The following is a 15,097-nucleotide window of genomic DNA, read 5'->3' on the forward strand; positions in this document are numbered from 1 at the left end:
TCACATTGGTCGCGTGATCCTTTTGACTAATTCTTCTTCTTCCTCCTCTTCTTCTGACGGCAGACCCTCCCCCTATCGTTGACATCAACGATCGTTGGTATCAAGGGAATGCTCTTTTTCTACCTAGAGAAATACATCCATGCCATTCGTTCCTCCTTTTCCATAATGCACTTCGCGCTTACGCTCATATACCGCCGCTTTACGTAAATGCTTGTTTACGACTACACTTTTCGGCTTAAAATGGCCCCGCTTTCTGCGGCTGAGAAGCATAATCCGTAACAAATGCAATTAATCTCATACGAATTGTGGCATAAGGACTGTACTTAGAAACAGGTTTCGATTGGGTAGGCTTCGACTGGAACTTGAACACGATCACGTAAATAGATGCTCATATCCAATAATTTGACGCAGAATATCTTCTATATAAAATATATTGAAAAAGATAGAACAGTACCCATACTGGACCTAAACTTTAGTAATTTCAACTCATTGCTTTTTTTCCAAATCAAAGGTATTCACGCGAGAACTAAGCGAAAATGCACAAAAGTTTATTATATTGCACTGAACGTGATTGTATCATTCGAGAGAGTATTGAACTTTGCTGAAACGGTAGAACCCATACGGCAGCCTAACATAAGTGCATCTTCATTCTTCTTTTTGCCAACTTCTTGTTTGTCATACCGCTTATTGCATTATAGCTTTGCAACGTGATAATTATAATAATTTCGAAAATCATTGTTCTTTACAGATCTTTGCATCGTCTTCAACTGCGAACGTAATCGAGCAATAGGGCTTTTTTTCGTAGCTTCACATACTACGCTCTGTATGTTCCTTTACAGATAAGTTCGCTTTTTAAAAATGCATCGAATAGGAGCTCTCACAGTTGAAAAGCTACACAATGAGTCCCTAAACTGTTCTAAGTAGTGAAATCCGCTGTTGTTTTCGTTGCTCGTACAGTCCACGCGCTTTAGCGGATCAGATTGCATTCAAACTGGATTCAATGAAGTAACAAATCGCTTGCGGACTGACCGTCTGCTAGCCCGCCGTTCTTCGGCTGAGGCAATCGATTTTGAATCGCTTTTGTCTAGACCAGAGTAGCCTCATAACTTTCATTTTAGAGGTTATTGCGACAAGTAGATGTGTCATTAGGTTTTTCGTAGAATTTTTTCATCATAGAATATGTCGAATCGACACCTCATTTATCAATTTTTTTTCGATTTATCTATTTTGACCTAAGTTTGATTTCACTTATATCCCTCAGCTTACCGGCGCCTATGTTCTTTGAAGCGGCTTGTTCCGCAAGGTTTAGTGCCGCCATCTTCAGGAGACAAGAAAGGAGGGGGGGGAGGGGGGGAGATCCTATTTTTTAGCTGCTCGTAGGCAAAACGTTAATTTGTTCAAACACACTGCGTTTACTTGATTTTGGAATAGAAATCGCAAACGAACGCAACCAAGAATAGCCTTCAGATATGAACAACTGACGTCCGGTGAGCTGAATCGCCAACACTTAAGGGGTGAGACCGGTGACCCAGGTCAATATGCGATATTTAGGTCAAATTAGTTTTTAATTTTTTTTTTTTTGCTACTGTACAATCTGCTGTCTCTTAACTGTTTCCGTTGGCTAAGTAACGCGGAAAACTTTTGAACAGCCTCGCATAGAAAAAAAGGATTACTTAGTGCTAATACATTCAACAATAGTTAACATTTACCATCTTATGCAACTTATACTTCTACAACAGGCACTCGGCAGTAACAACAATGTAGTAGATCTTAAAGCCGGGCAAGTCTTCAAGAAATACGTTTATACGTATTGAGTTGAAGTATATAATTATATAAAAAAAATATATAAAATTGGATCGTTCAGCGAGATGCATTAAATATCTGCTTACTTTTTCTCATAATCTTCAATCATCTTCTACGTTTTTTTGCATACAGATAGAAAATAACGCATGTTGCGTGTGTTCTTCGTTTTAGTCTATGGCAGTCGAAGCAGGTCCTCCTATATAAAGAAAAAGGCGAGCCTCGGAGTAGACTTACGCCCATTAATAGAGTCCAGTTAGTACGTTACGTCGAAGACCAGTCTACCCTATTAGTCCAAACACTTGATGATCTTAGAACATATTGAAGAAGATTCATGTCGGCGACCAGAGAGGTCTGCAAATTATTTTCCTTAGGCATGGAAATCGCGGACACCGTCTCGATGTTTTGTAGGCTAGAGGCGTAGCTGACGCAGGTAGTTTTTCATGCAATCTTTCGTCTCTAATTCTAATCGAGATATATTAAACGTTGGCATTGGTCAACTGAAGATTACTTTTCGCCGAGCGTGTACATTCTACAATAGTTATGATACTCTACAATAGGTTGACGAAAAAATATTGCGACATTTCTAGGAAATTCAACAGCTATAATTTACCAGTTATAAAAAGATCCTTACCTAGTCCCTACATAGAATCTTTTTTTGGGTATTAGTTCCTCACTGAAAGAAGAGGTAGCCTCTAGCTTCCTGTGAACTAGAACTGAACATTGGCTTAGTTGAATCATCGGTATTTGAATCAAAAGTAAAGTTCGTCTTTTCTAGAAGATTATGAATTTAGTGATTTTATTGAGCTCATTATTTCTATCCGCAGTTAAAACGCTATTGGCATTATCTGTTTGCGCCTATTACTTTAAATCTAATTAGACATAACGTGAGGGTATTTTCGTCAATGGCGTACGGTGACTATTGAATACGATAGATTTCATAGTCTGTTATGCCATATTTCGAGATTCACGGTCAATACTGCCATTAGGAACGACTTTTCAGACTTCCATAGTCTATGTGTTCCTTGCTGTCGTCTAGTTTTCATCGTTCTGTTGATGTGTAATAACTCGAAGAAACCACCCATTGAAACTTATTGTTTACTTCAGATTGTTGGAATGAGGCTACTTTATCTTCACACGTGTATTATGAGGGTGCTATTATTGGACGTTCGGTCTGCCGCCATTCTCAAGTGACAGCTGAATGTGTATTATTTTTTCGATGTCTCCATAAAAATTATTAATGGTGAAATCAAGCTTTTTATCTTCGTTTAGAATGAATGATGCAGAAGATCGTATGTACGGAAGATCTGCTCGAATTGCGATCTTGCTGGTAGCGTCTTGCTGGTAGTCAGTTGGCTGCGATAGCAGAACTAGAAATTTGTACCTTGTCGTGGTAAGATACCGCTACTTAAGCCTATCATGTGCTGAAATGAAATAAGCCCCTAACATTAGTAGATGTCATCGTACAGGTATCAACTTTATGTCTAAGTAATGGTTTGACCTTTTTTCAGCGGAAGATCATCCCATAGATACGAGCAGCCTCCATTGAAGAAGTCAGATTACTGCCACCTCTTGCAACGATGAATTGGTATCGTCATTGTTGAACGTTGTTTTTATTTTGACGATAATTTTATGACTATGAGGCAGGCAACAGTTAAAAAATGCCGTAAACGTTAGAGTAAAATGTCCCAAGCTTAGTAGAATGCTAAACCTAACTCACGATGGCGTCCCGCTATATAAAGATTTGACTGATAGTGTCAAGCGAAGAAAGAGACCGTTTCGACAAATTTTTCAACGACATGTGCGCAGTGGTAACAGTTAATAGAAGTTATTCAGTTAGTTTTCTTTTTAGGTGCAATGTTTGCGCTATGACTCGCAAAGTAGAAGGCATTATATAAATACTGTATTCATACTCAGCTGTTAAGATGAATAACTATACTATAATGGATACCGTAATGCATGTCAACTTCCCCTGCCACTAACGTTAAGATAGTGCCGTTGATTTTTTCGCTGGTCTTTGCGTCCTTATTATAGGAGCACCGAGAGTTGTATACGTACGTTCCGCATACGAACGAGGTTGAAGCACGATATATAATACTTCTTGTATATTATATATCAAGCTCTGAAAGGTCAGTGTCAGTCAAAAAAATGCTAATTTTAAAGCAGGCAGAAAAGTCGAAAATGGGTAAGTTTTAGAACTTGATGTGCAAATCAACCTCCTAAAAATTGTGATTTCAGCCATGATGTTGAATAGCAAATTATTGGTCTGTAACTACTTATTATTATTATTATCGCAATGCGGTCTAACCTTACCAATTCTGCCAGCACGTTGAACTTCGCAAGCACGCACATAAAAATATACGCGTTATGTATACGTGTATGTTAGGGTATATTTTGAAACTACTTTTAAATAGTAATATACACAAAATCTAGAACCTTTTTTGCTGTTATGATCATCCCTAGATTTAGCCGACGCGTAATAAAGATTGTATAGTATCTACCTAAGTATTATTATCATTATCTTAGCTTATCGAGCCATTGTGCAGATAAGGTTATGAACTGGCGTTATGATTGGTCTCTAGCAAATGTCTAAGTTGTTCCAAGCAACTTATTCGTCGTGAGACGATGTGCCGAAAATAAAAAAGGTGAAAAATCGTCCAACTATACGATTTCGGTAAGATAACTCATTTGTTACAATGACCACACATATTCTTTTGGCTTGTAGCTGATTTTCCCGCCTCACGTACCTTCGAAATGGGAAAAATTCAAAGATCACCTTCTACTTATTTTCATATGTCGGTCCTGGTGTGGATGATAACAAACGACAAAGTAATGGTCATGGAATTTCCAATGGCCACGACGTCTGTCACAATTTCATACCAACCAGTCCCGTTTGCTGCATTTAGTCAATGTGTGGTCGGCAGTGTCGTCGTCACTAAGTCAGCACGGCCTCACAAGTCCTTTATTGTCGAAACAGATGGGTAGAATGCCTTGGCTTTGACTTTGGCTCGAAGCTGAATGACAGACAATGTTGAACGGTACGCTGTCGAGTCAAGCACCGCACCCCTTCGTTAAACCCGGAACGTAAAAGGGTATGAGGATGCTGTGGGAAGTAGTAGTTACTACGCCTACTTCAAGCAGACAGAGCGACACAGGGACGAATCATTGGCTCCTCAGCAACTTCAGATACAGCCTACTATAGTATAGCTCTGTGTAACGATAGACCCGCATTGTTCTTTGCAGGCGCGATTGTATTTGCCAGTTTAGTCCAATTGTTGACGTCCGGCTCAATGTGTACGTATATATATATATATATATATATATGACTTTATCATAAACATATAGCTCTTCCTGTCTCTATGGTAAACGACGACACAGTAACATGACTAAGTCCGAATTGTTTCGCATTGCGGAGTCGTCTGCAGCGTATGCTCACCATCGTATTGCTATCGTGCAAGAGAAACACACGGAAGTGCTGCCACCGCTGCAGGTGACGGACAGCTGACGGCTATTGATACGCATCGTCCGCTCGAATTAGTACCACACATTACGTTAAACCACTGAGTGCTCCTTTTCTTTTTTCGCGGAGGACAGAAATGTATATTGCCTGTTCGTATTCGGGGTATTGATCCATAGTTGGAGATAGCAAGAAGGTTGCTATTTAGAAAAACTGGCCGGCGGGCAAGTGAAGTATGAACGACTCACATAAGTTAATTTTTATCGCTCGCAGGTTACATAATGCGAGGTGTGTTTGCCTTTCGTCGATGTTTACATTCCTTAGCGTAAGATATAAGTATTTCCCAATTCCGGCCTATTTCAACTCATCACTGTGAACAATAAGCCATTATTGGTCCTATTTAAATACAATATATGAAATGACGTGTCACAACATTCGCTCAACGTGCGTGTCGGCCCCATAATTGTATAAGCCTAACAGCAACATTATACGTATAGCATGAATGGTAATAACCATGGGGTAGGTAAAAGTCAATGACGCGAAATAATGGCGCATTCATGGTTCTTTTTAAGAGTAGACAACGAAGCAAAATGGCTAGCACGAATAATCACGAACAACAATTAATTGTAATGATGATGAAGGGTGACATTATGGCAAGCATTGTCCAGTCTGGCGCCAATTAATGCTAATATATTCTCTGTAATATACTTAAAAGTTAAGCATTTGTCTACCTTATTACTACTGCTGCGGTATTCGCCGCCGTTGTTATAGTCATCATAGGGCATGACTACGCAAAACGTACGCTTTTTTAGCTGATTCACCACTGCTTCTCTATTTGCCCATCCAAAGCAAGTAAAATAATAACAATATCGCATCGTGCCTAGCGCATCGACTTCGTTCGAGCGCAACTTTTGTTGGTATATTTTGAAGGTCGTCCAGGTCCGCAAGGTCACACAAGGCCACTGTCGGTACGAGTTTCTGTCTCTGCCATCAGGAAGGGGCTTTGCTGATGAACTGTAGAGACTAAGCGGCCAATTGTTCGCAGACCTCAATACCTACTGCCTGCCAACGAATAGCGGTTAGCAGACGTACGTGCAACGGCAATATTATAAACAGGATCATGCCACCACGTTCTTCGCGCTCTTCTCACCAGCAGTGCAGTCGCGCGGCAGTGTATAGCATAAACGTCGTCAACGTTTATCGATTAGTTGTATATATTTAAAAAACTCCCTGAATGTCATGAACCGCTACATATCACATAAACCATTTCGCAATCATTAACGAGCTCCTGATCCGGCTATGGGATTAACAAGTTCGCCCTGCAAAGGAGTGCTTTTTATCGCATATTAGACCAGAATTACTATCAAAGATGTCGCTTCTTGCTTGTGAGTAGCCGATAATGGGATTACCCACATTCAATCCAGCTTATCGAAATGCGGCGCCAGTGATAAGGCCCGTACCGTCGCCGAATACTGGCGGAAGAAATCTGCTCTATTCAACACATACTTAGCGGGCTGATCCTTCAAACTTTGACTTTGAAGGATGAATATTGTTAGTGCTATTTGTACAACGGAAAACAGATAACAGATGCCCTTAGAAAATCAACCATAACGATTCCAATACCGAATGGCCCACTTCTACAATATCACTCCTTTTTTATTTTTGTTTTTTCGCCGTCTATACAGCACGCGTCTCCAGACACTTTTCAGGCATCTGGAAACCGTGCAATCGCAATAGTCTTCACGATTCCATGCAGAATGTTGCTATCCTAGTTGACCCTCAAGGATGAAACTTCGACTGGTCTAAAAAAAGATAGTAATCCGTATTGAAATTACGTGCGCGGTATTTGCTAAATTGTACCCGCCTTTTTTTCTCAGTGATAACAGTGGCCGTTACCGTTACGCAGTCCAAGGGCTGTAAAGTACTGCATTTTGATTTTCGCGCTCGTCGTTAGAAACCCATTACTTTATAGCTTATGGCACTTCTTATAGAAATACATTTAGCTATCAGTTAATATACGGTTTTAGTTACCTTAATTTAGCAGAAAACAAAGTTTTTACCTTTGCGTACGGCCGTCCGTTATCTGAATACGATAACAGGAAACTCTTCTTTCATTGATTAGGAAACATTAGAATTTAAAGATGCTTGAAGCAAAAACAGCATAATGTTACCTGTTATTGCCGAAGGTACCGCTTCCCGCCACCTGTCGACTAAAGAATGGTTCGCAAATGAAGCCTTTACCATAGTCACCAGGGACTGCAAAATTTTTCGAGCATATTTTTAGCTGGCACGTGTACTATAAAAGCGTTTAGCGCAGCTTCAAGGCAATAGGGTTGGCTTTAAGACTTATACTCCTTTGCAGATCATGTGTGTCCTGTAGCGGGCGGGATGTTGGCTGGGCTACCAACATGCTTTAATTTGATGAATGCTACTATCCCATACAGGGCTCTCTTTTCAACCAGGATCTATAAATATTGTCATTTGCGAATGTTTATTTAATATCTATCTGCCGCCATCTTTTTAGCTCATGATTGCTTTTTGAGGCAATGGGCAATAATTTAACTGAATCAAACCTACTTTGATTAGCACTTTTATGATGCTATTGTGATGCGTACAATCGAAGCACAGGTCGTGCACTGACAAACGTTCATTTGCCCAGGAACGTTTACGACTGAAGAAGCTTACAGTATCTATAAAATGGCTGGAATAAGCGAGACAAATCGATAACAGCCAATAGGTTGTCATGCCCTTGCCTTCTCTGCCCACAAGAGGTATTTCGCACAGTGGTAGAGAAGTTTATTCATGACGTTGCTGAATTAACAATTATAGATTGTATGCATAGAGGAAGTTCAGGTGGGCTTTATCAGCTGTCAACGTATATGTTAGGTATGGCTAGATTTTGACTTTTTTTTTTTTACAGCGTCCATTATAATATTGGACGTCTTCATAACTATCGGTACAAGCTCTTGAGTAGAATAGGGAACAAGCTTATTAGCTTTTCGGAAATAGATTTGGTCTGTTCTCTAGGTATTACCACTAATAAACGAGTATGATTTAACCCATTGTCATTGCTTGCAAGAAATCATTAGAAAGCTGACTGAAATCAACGGGTCTGAGTCGGCGACCTCTTCGAGAACATTTTTCTTTGAGAAGCAAATCAATTTAGCTCAGACATCAGAATCATGAACAACGCAGCTTGTACATTGGCAGGTCTCCTACGTACAGACCTTTCCAAAGCGTGCTCATCGCCAATGCAGGCCTATGGGACCGTGTGGGTAAATGACATTGATAACGACATCATCAATAAACACAACAACAACAACTATTATCACGCTGACTGTATGTAAGTTCTTTCATTGCTTCCAGTGCCGTTGCCGCTTCTGCAGCTGTTCTTGAAAGAATAATCACACTCCTAAACGCCACTGAAGCTGCGCAACGTCGAGACCGTTGCTGACGCTGTGAAAAGAAGGTTATACTAACCACAGCAACACAGCGGCGTTGCTTTAGAAAGATGCTACAAGCGGACGGTGGCGGTGGCCAGCGGTGACTGAAGTGGTGGGGTTGGTCCAGCGACTGGGCAGAAATTGCAGAAGCGCCACGCAAGAATTTGCCTACTGGAGCAATGATGATTCGAAAAACGTCCCGCAGGAGCGTTGTTGCCTTTGCCCTATACGTTGCCGTTATTGCTGCTACTGGGAATTGCAACAGGGAGAAAAACGGCCCCCTTTTGTTGGATATCCAAAGACGAGGAGGAAGTCAATTCAGCAGGTTGCCTTCATGCAGAGCGTTGATCGCCAAACGGCGTTTTGCTGGCTTCGGGAACGCGTCATGCGTGGAGGACAATCATAGCGTTGCTGTTACAGCCATCGTCGCTACGGTGTTAGTGCTTTTACCTTGAGCAGTGGGATAGAGTGAAGAGGACGGGAGAAGAAGAGGGCACGGAAAAATATCAACAAAAAACAAACATCGCTATGTAATAGCTTCTATTACTGCGCTGATTTGGAGAATAAAGCTAGCAGTAGCAAACGACAATGAGAGGAGCTGCCATTGACCATACAGGGGTGGCAGGTAGGGATGTATTTCAAAGACAAACACTTGTCGCATATATGAGACCAATAGTAGCCGTAGCAGAAGAGAGTACATTACTGTGCTCTTAAAAGATATAATAATGAAAAAAAATATTGTAAGCGTTTTATGATATAACAATGCTTGACACGTTTTCTTAGTAAACCCACAGATGACACACATGAATTGTAGAAACATGTGCATTGCAACGTTACGTCGGCATACAGCGACACATTAAGGTGAGGATACAAGTAAAAAGCAAGGAAGATGTATGTGAACTAATTTGGCGTTCTGTATTCTTTATGATACCGCCTATCATTTCTTGTTTTAGCGGCTTTCCTAGAGACTTACTGCATACGGTTTATTTTACTAAAGTTTATCATACCCTGCCCAGGACGTCAGTGTCCTGGCTTAAGTTCCTGTTTTCTGTTGAAGCTATCCAGTGTGTTTACGACGAAGTTCAGCAGCGCCAAGGTCTATTGAAAAAGTCATAATTGTTCTCTGTAATCGAGGCAGTTTTTGTAGACACATCGTCTTGAGCATAGTATATTCTTGTCAACACATGCCTCCAATGGTTGCTGACGTTTTAGCGGTATAAATTTTTACTCGTTTAGAGGTATATACGCATACAGATACGAAACACTGCAAGGCTACAGGGGCTGGAATTAATATGTTTGTTTATGTATGCCTTCCTTGCAGATCCCCTTAAAGCATGGGATTATCGAAATGGGATCAGTGTGCTATTGACAATTGACCTAATGAATGGCCCAACAATCCTGGACGATAGCAGAATCACAAAGATTACTTCTTCGCTTCATGGAAAGATGTCTATTGCAATTGATGCCACGACATCAGACCGACTGGACGTGACAGAACAGCCTCGGATTAAATACTTTTATAATGGGGTGGGTAAACTGAGCGTGCCGACAACGTATGCATTTAGCTTTGTGGTTATAGCTACTGTTCTAGCTAATGCTGTGTTATTAAAGCTTTGTCTTGTGTTATTATCTCGGAGAGGGCGAATGCGTTCTGGTGTCAAGGTAAAGGAGCTGAAGACGATTTTAGGAAGGCGTGCAGCAGACAATCGAATTGTAAAAGCAGTAAAGTGAATTGTGTTCGCTTTTGTTTGTCAACGTACACACAATATATATATATATATATATATATACTACGTGTATATGCTTCTTAATTATTTAGCTTGAAAATGGGCTGACCAGCGGTCATAACGACGGTAGACAGCTAACTGACGGGTCTGCTCTATGTTCTGTCTGCCATTGGTTGATTCATTTATCTTAAGGATCAACATTTGCCAACGATATTTCTATTTTTTAGGCCTCTCTTGAGCCCTTTCGCTTTCTCATGTTGATGTATGCTTCCCGGAGATATACACAGAATCTAACTGACAAAAGCTCAGCGGCTAAAGCTATAAAGGACAGCATTCGCAAAAATGAATGAGATATGTTCACTGAGTCCCTCGTCTTAGCGCAGACCAAAACAAACTCGATAACATGTTTTCTACATCATCAGAAACAGCACTGGGTTAACATCCAATAGCGCCGATTGTCGCATTGGAAGGTTGGAAAAACAATCAGAGCAAATAGAGTAATATGACAGCGCAAATTAGAGAACGCATCGTCTGTCTGATCGTTCTGTGTTCGTAAACATGCCGAAATACGCCCGACTATTAAATCAGGCAGAAATCGCTAGCGCCAGCGTAACGTTCAGAGCTAAATAGCATGTAAATTAATATACTTCTATATGACATCAAAGTCTTTAAAAGTTGTTCAGTTGTTACCGGACTCACATGATTTGCTAATCTTGGTCAGTATGCGAAGATATATATATATATATATATATACTAAAAGTCCCTGCGCCTACCTCCAAAAAGATGACTGTCTTATATGGCTTATAGGTGTTCCTATGTTACTGTGTGTAATATATCATTGTATAAAATCGTAGGTATAGTATTTCTTCCAGCACAATTTGTTGTGAAGTGACAAATAATAAGTCGTGGAACGGAAAAACGAAACATAAGTCTTTAAGGTATGTAAATGATATATATGGCCCCTTTTAAGTTCTCCTTTTAAATTATTAAGTTGAATTTATGAAGTGCGTTCATCAAATAAACACCGCTAACCTCTATAGTAAATGGCCACCAACGCATGCGCTCATGTATCTCAATAGGAACATTACATTTTGTAACTACTTTAAAGTATGCGAGAATCCGATAGTAGGTTCAAAGATTTGTGTCAAATGCTCAAACACAGTGTATTTATTTGGGGCGCGTATGTTGAGACGCATACGAACACGTTGCAAAAAATATCTATCGTATGTGTTGTAAATAGGACATAAATTCCTTTGAGAACACATAATACACATGACCCGTTGTTCTCAGGACATCTGTCAAGGACCAAATTTCTATTACACAGGTTGAGTGAACATGCACAAACGGTCCTTGTAAGAGAAAGAAGAATAAAAAGGCGTATGACCATCCTTCTAGACATGGATTTATGACATCATTATGTGACTGAATGAAAATTGAGCGAAGGTGAATAGTGTACTCACGGGTCTCATGGCGACTGCGGTAGGCAGACAGGCTGTGATTGTGATGCTAATATCGCGGACCAACCGTACGAACAGTCTTGTAGTAATCCACGCCTGATTATGATCCTCGAAGCAGTAACTATAATCCTTGTAATTCTTAATGCTGCACAGTTCGCTCTTTACTCTTCACTGGGGTCGCTCAGCTCGTTGTCGCAACAACCGATATTTTTGCTCAGTCACAACATATCAACCATCAATTTTTAAAAATATTCCAGGGGGAGTTGTAGATTAGGGTTGCTCCCCGCAACTACTGCTGCCGGGGGACCGGTCCTCAGGTGTCCGATAAAGGACACCCAAGTGGCACGCACACAAGCACCTGGTTATTTAGCCCACTCAAACTGGGCTAGTGAGTAAAGGAATTTTGTTCGGGCGTCCAAATCGCGTGGCCCGACGGCTCGCGGACTACCGGGGCTTTTTGTACGCCCCGTTTTATAGAGGAGAAACGTGGGGTTACGGTTATACCAGCAAGGGTGGTAGGATGCATCCGGCGAGACGTACCATCACGCAAGTGACCGGTAGCAAGGGGTGGTAAGGGCAAATGTAACGGAGCGAGCGCAGGTGGAAGAAGAGGAAATATAGACTGATGGTTATGGGGGGGGGGGAATAGCAGAAAGTCTGAAATCTGAAAGAAAAAGAAAGGAGATGTCCTACAGACGCACAGTTGATAGTTGGCGCAATATTTCTTCTGCTCTATGGTGAAGATAAAAAGCGCACACACACACTCGCGCATATGTGTGCGTGTATATCACCAGGTCAGCGAGAGGGGCAGGCGAGGATGACTTAATTTTTCTAGCCGCACTTGTGGCATTACCCGGCAGCATGTCTGTATGTGTGTCTATCTTTATGGTATACGTGTGTGCGTGCGCCTGCTCTGGGGTCTCATCTTGCGAGGAGGACTATGAAGCATAATGCCTCTCAGCCCCGTCCAGATGATCGCACCCTGTACCTTCACTAGTGTTACCTCCGCCGTTCCTGGCTCAGTGGCAGGACCGCTACGACGCTATGGAGCTGTCTGTCCCCGTGGTTCTCCAGCAGCAGCAGTTTCACCCAGCGGTAGGATGGGATACTACCAGCATACGGCTACAGTGCTCGGGCAGTGCGGTGCTAGGGCAAGGGTAAGGATTGAACCGGTTGTCAAGAAGCAGCAGCTACCTTCTTATCATGGGACCACCTGGATCAGCGACAACGATTGTGTGGCCAGGGTTGTTGAACAGCAAAAAGAGCTTCAAAGGCAAAGGTCGCCGCGACGTTTTTTTTATTTGCAGCCCGCCGCGCGATACCACTCAAAGCAATGACTACAACTATCAGTACTTCAGCAACAATAGCAGTGGTAACAAACAGTGACAATCGTAAGGGCAATCACCCAAGCAATGACAGCGGCAGAATTAGCGACAGTGGCCATACCAAAAAAATTTTTGGAATTTAACGTCCAGTACGCAAGCCATTAAGCATTGCTTCAGGGGTCTGGATCCCAGCCCGAAGCGAAATGTGTCTACGTTCGCATCCGAACCTAAACCACCACGTATTTTGTAGTTTAGTAAGAAAGCACGGAGATCGGTCAGGGGCAATACTGGTCTCAAACGAAATAACAATGGCACGCGTTCGTTATGATCAGCGCCGGTAAACAGAATCGTAACTACAATAGCTAGCCGCTGGCCTGACGGTTTGTCTGCATAAGGCCATAAATTTGAGCAGGTTAAGTTGGCGATACCTGTGTAAGAACGAAACGGCATAAATAGATCAGTTGAATAGGAAAGTATTGTTATAAATTTCCAAACGAATACATTGACCCAGCGTTCGTTTGATACAAATATTAGGGTTCTGAACAAAAAGTGAATGTACGTTCCTTTCTTTATTGTTTCAAGAGCTCCTCAACTACCTGTGGTGATCAGGTTCTACGGCATGCGAAACGGAGCGGCGATGTTGTATGGTCTAGATAAGGCATATAAGGTAAGGCATATTATTTTATGCCAACCATTACCATTTTGGAGCTTAACCTTGACGTGATATCTTTAAATTTGAGTCACTGGTGGGCAGTAAGGCAGAGAAACGATCGAATGTGAATTTGTCTTTTTTGTTACACATTTGACCTGTTACGTAAAATGCCGAATTTATCTTACCCCGAAGAGTAAACAAGGAACACCTAACTCCAACTCTATCCGATATCGAAGTCTACATATTGTGTTGAAACTAGTTATCGGTATGCTCAGAGATGTGTCATAGTCATCACCTTTGCGATAATTCCTACTTTGATTTATAATAACAACGCCAATAATTAAGCGAAACAATGTACCTGTCTTGGATCGCCGAGTACGTTCGCTGAATACGTTTAAACATTCAAACGCATCTTTTGTCTACTAATTAAGAGCAACTACAACAAGTCCTAATGTATATATATATACATACTACTTCAATCTTGCAAGAAAAAAACTGGCTCTGCAAAAGGTCAGTCGCTTATGGTACGGTGAGGATCATTTTGAACAAACACAGGGTAAAGCTGCAAGGCTGTCCACGCTGGTCAAATATAACAGTGCTTATTTTAACAACTTTTCCATTTCTGGTACATTTAAAATGTCTTGAAGTGCGCAACAAGAATAATACGCAGGTTTCCACTTTAACTAGACGATTATAGAAGGCACATTTGCACCAGCGACCCGATCTCTTGTGGGTTAAAATTTCTTCCGGGACATCTGTAGGCCGAGACATAAAGTAAGATTAAGGAACCCAGTTCTGGATCTGCAGACTTTGTAAAAGTGCAAAAAACCCACGACACGTTTTAAAACTTTTAACCCTAAATGGACACTAAGTTTTATTAATGAAATGTTAAGAGCGTTGTTATTATTAGCGTTTGTCTATGATATTTCGCAGGTGTACGTATCCTTTATACGTTTCGCATATATAATCAGTTTAGTAATGCGTCCCATCAAATACTATGTTTAAATGTTTGGGTTTTTAGCGGCTCTTTGAGAGATGAGTTGAGTTAGTGCCGAGAACCCGTGGTTGACCAAAATTACTACCAATAGCTATAACTATGGTTTCAGTCAACCCAGTAGAAAAGTTATTTGATAAGCGTCGAAGTATATGGATTAATCCGAATGTTTCTTATCGTTATGTACGGGTCGATGACGTAAGAACAATGTGCGATGATGACTTTTTTTCATTGTGAATGTT

The 15,097-nt window shown here is 41.2% G+C and overlaps 1 protein-coding gene and 1 long non-coding RNA gene across 2 annotated transcripts in view; both read right to left on the minus strand.

The window, feature by feature from the left end:
* LOC111243259 (uncharacterized) overlaps positions 1 to 12,423 on the minus strand; it is a 36,521-nt gene extending 24,098 nt beyond the window's left edge. Inside the window, exon 1 of the mRNA XM_086977506.1 lies at positions 11,888 to 12,423. Within this exon, the coding sequence (XP_086833632.1) occupies positions 11,888 to 11,896 (9 nt within the window). The 5' untranslated portion in view covers positions 11,897 to 12,423. The remainder of the gene's footprint in view (positions 1 to 11,887) is intronic.
* Positions 2,569 to 5,466, minus strand: LOC147758445 (uncharacterized). Its single transcript, XR_015318774.1, has 2 exons — positions 4,548 to 5,466; positions 2,569 to 3,922 (listed from the first exon to the last, which is right to left on the minus strand). It is a non-coding gene; the product is annotated as an uncharacterized LOC147758445 (long non-coding RNA).
* Positions 12,424 to 15,097: the final 2,674 nt, after the last annotated feature.

The sequence above is a fragment of the Varroa destructor genome, unplaced genomic scaffold (assembly GCF_002443255.2).
Source record: "Varroa destructor unplaced genomic scaffold, Vdes_3.0 BEIS01000001.1, whole genome shotgun sequence".
Classification (NCBI taxonomy): Eukaryota; Metazoa; Arthropoda; class Arachnida; order Mesostigmata; family Varroidae; genus Varroa; species Varroa destructor.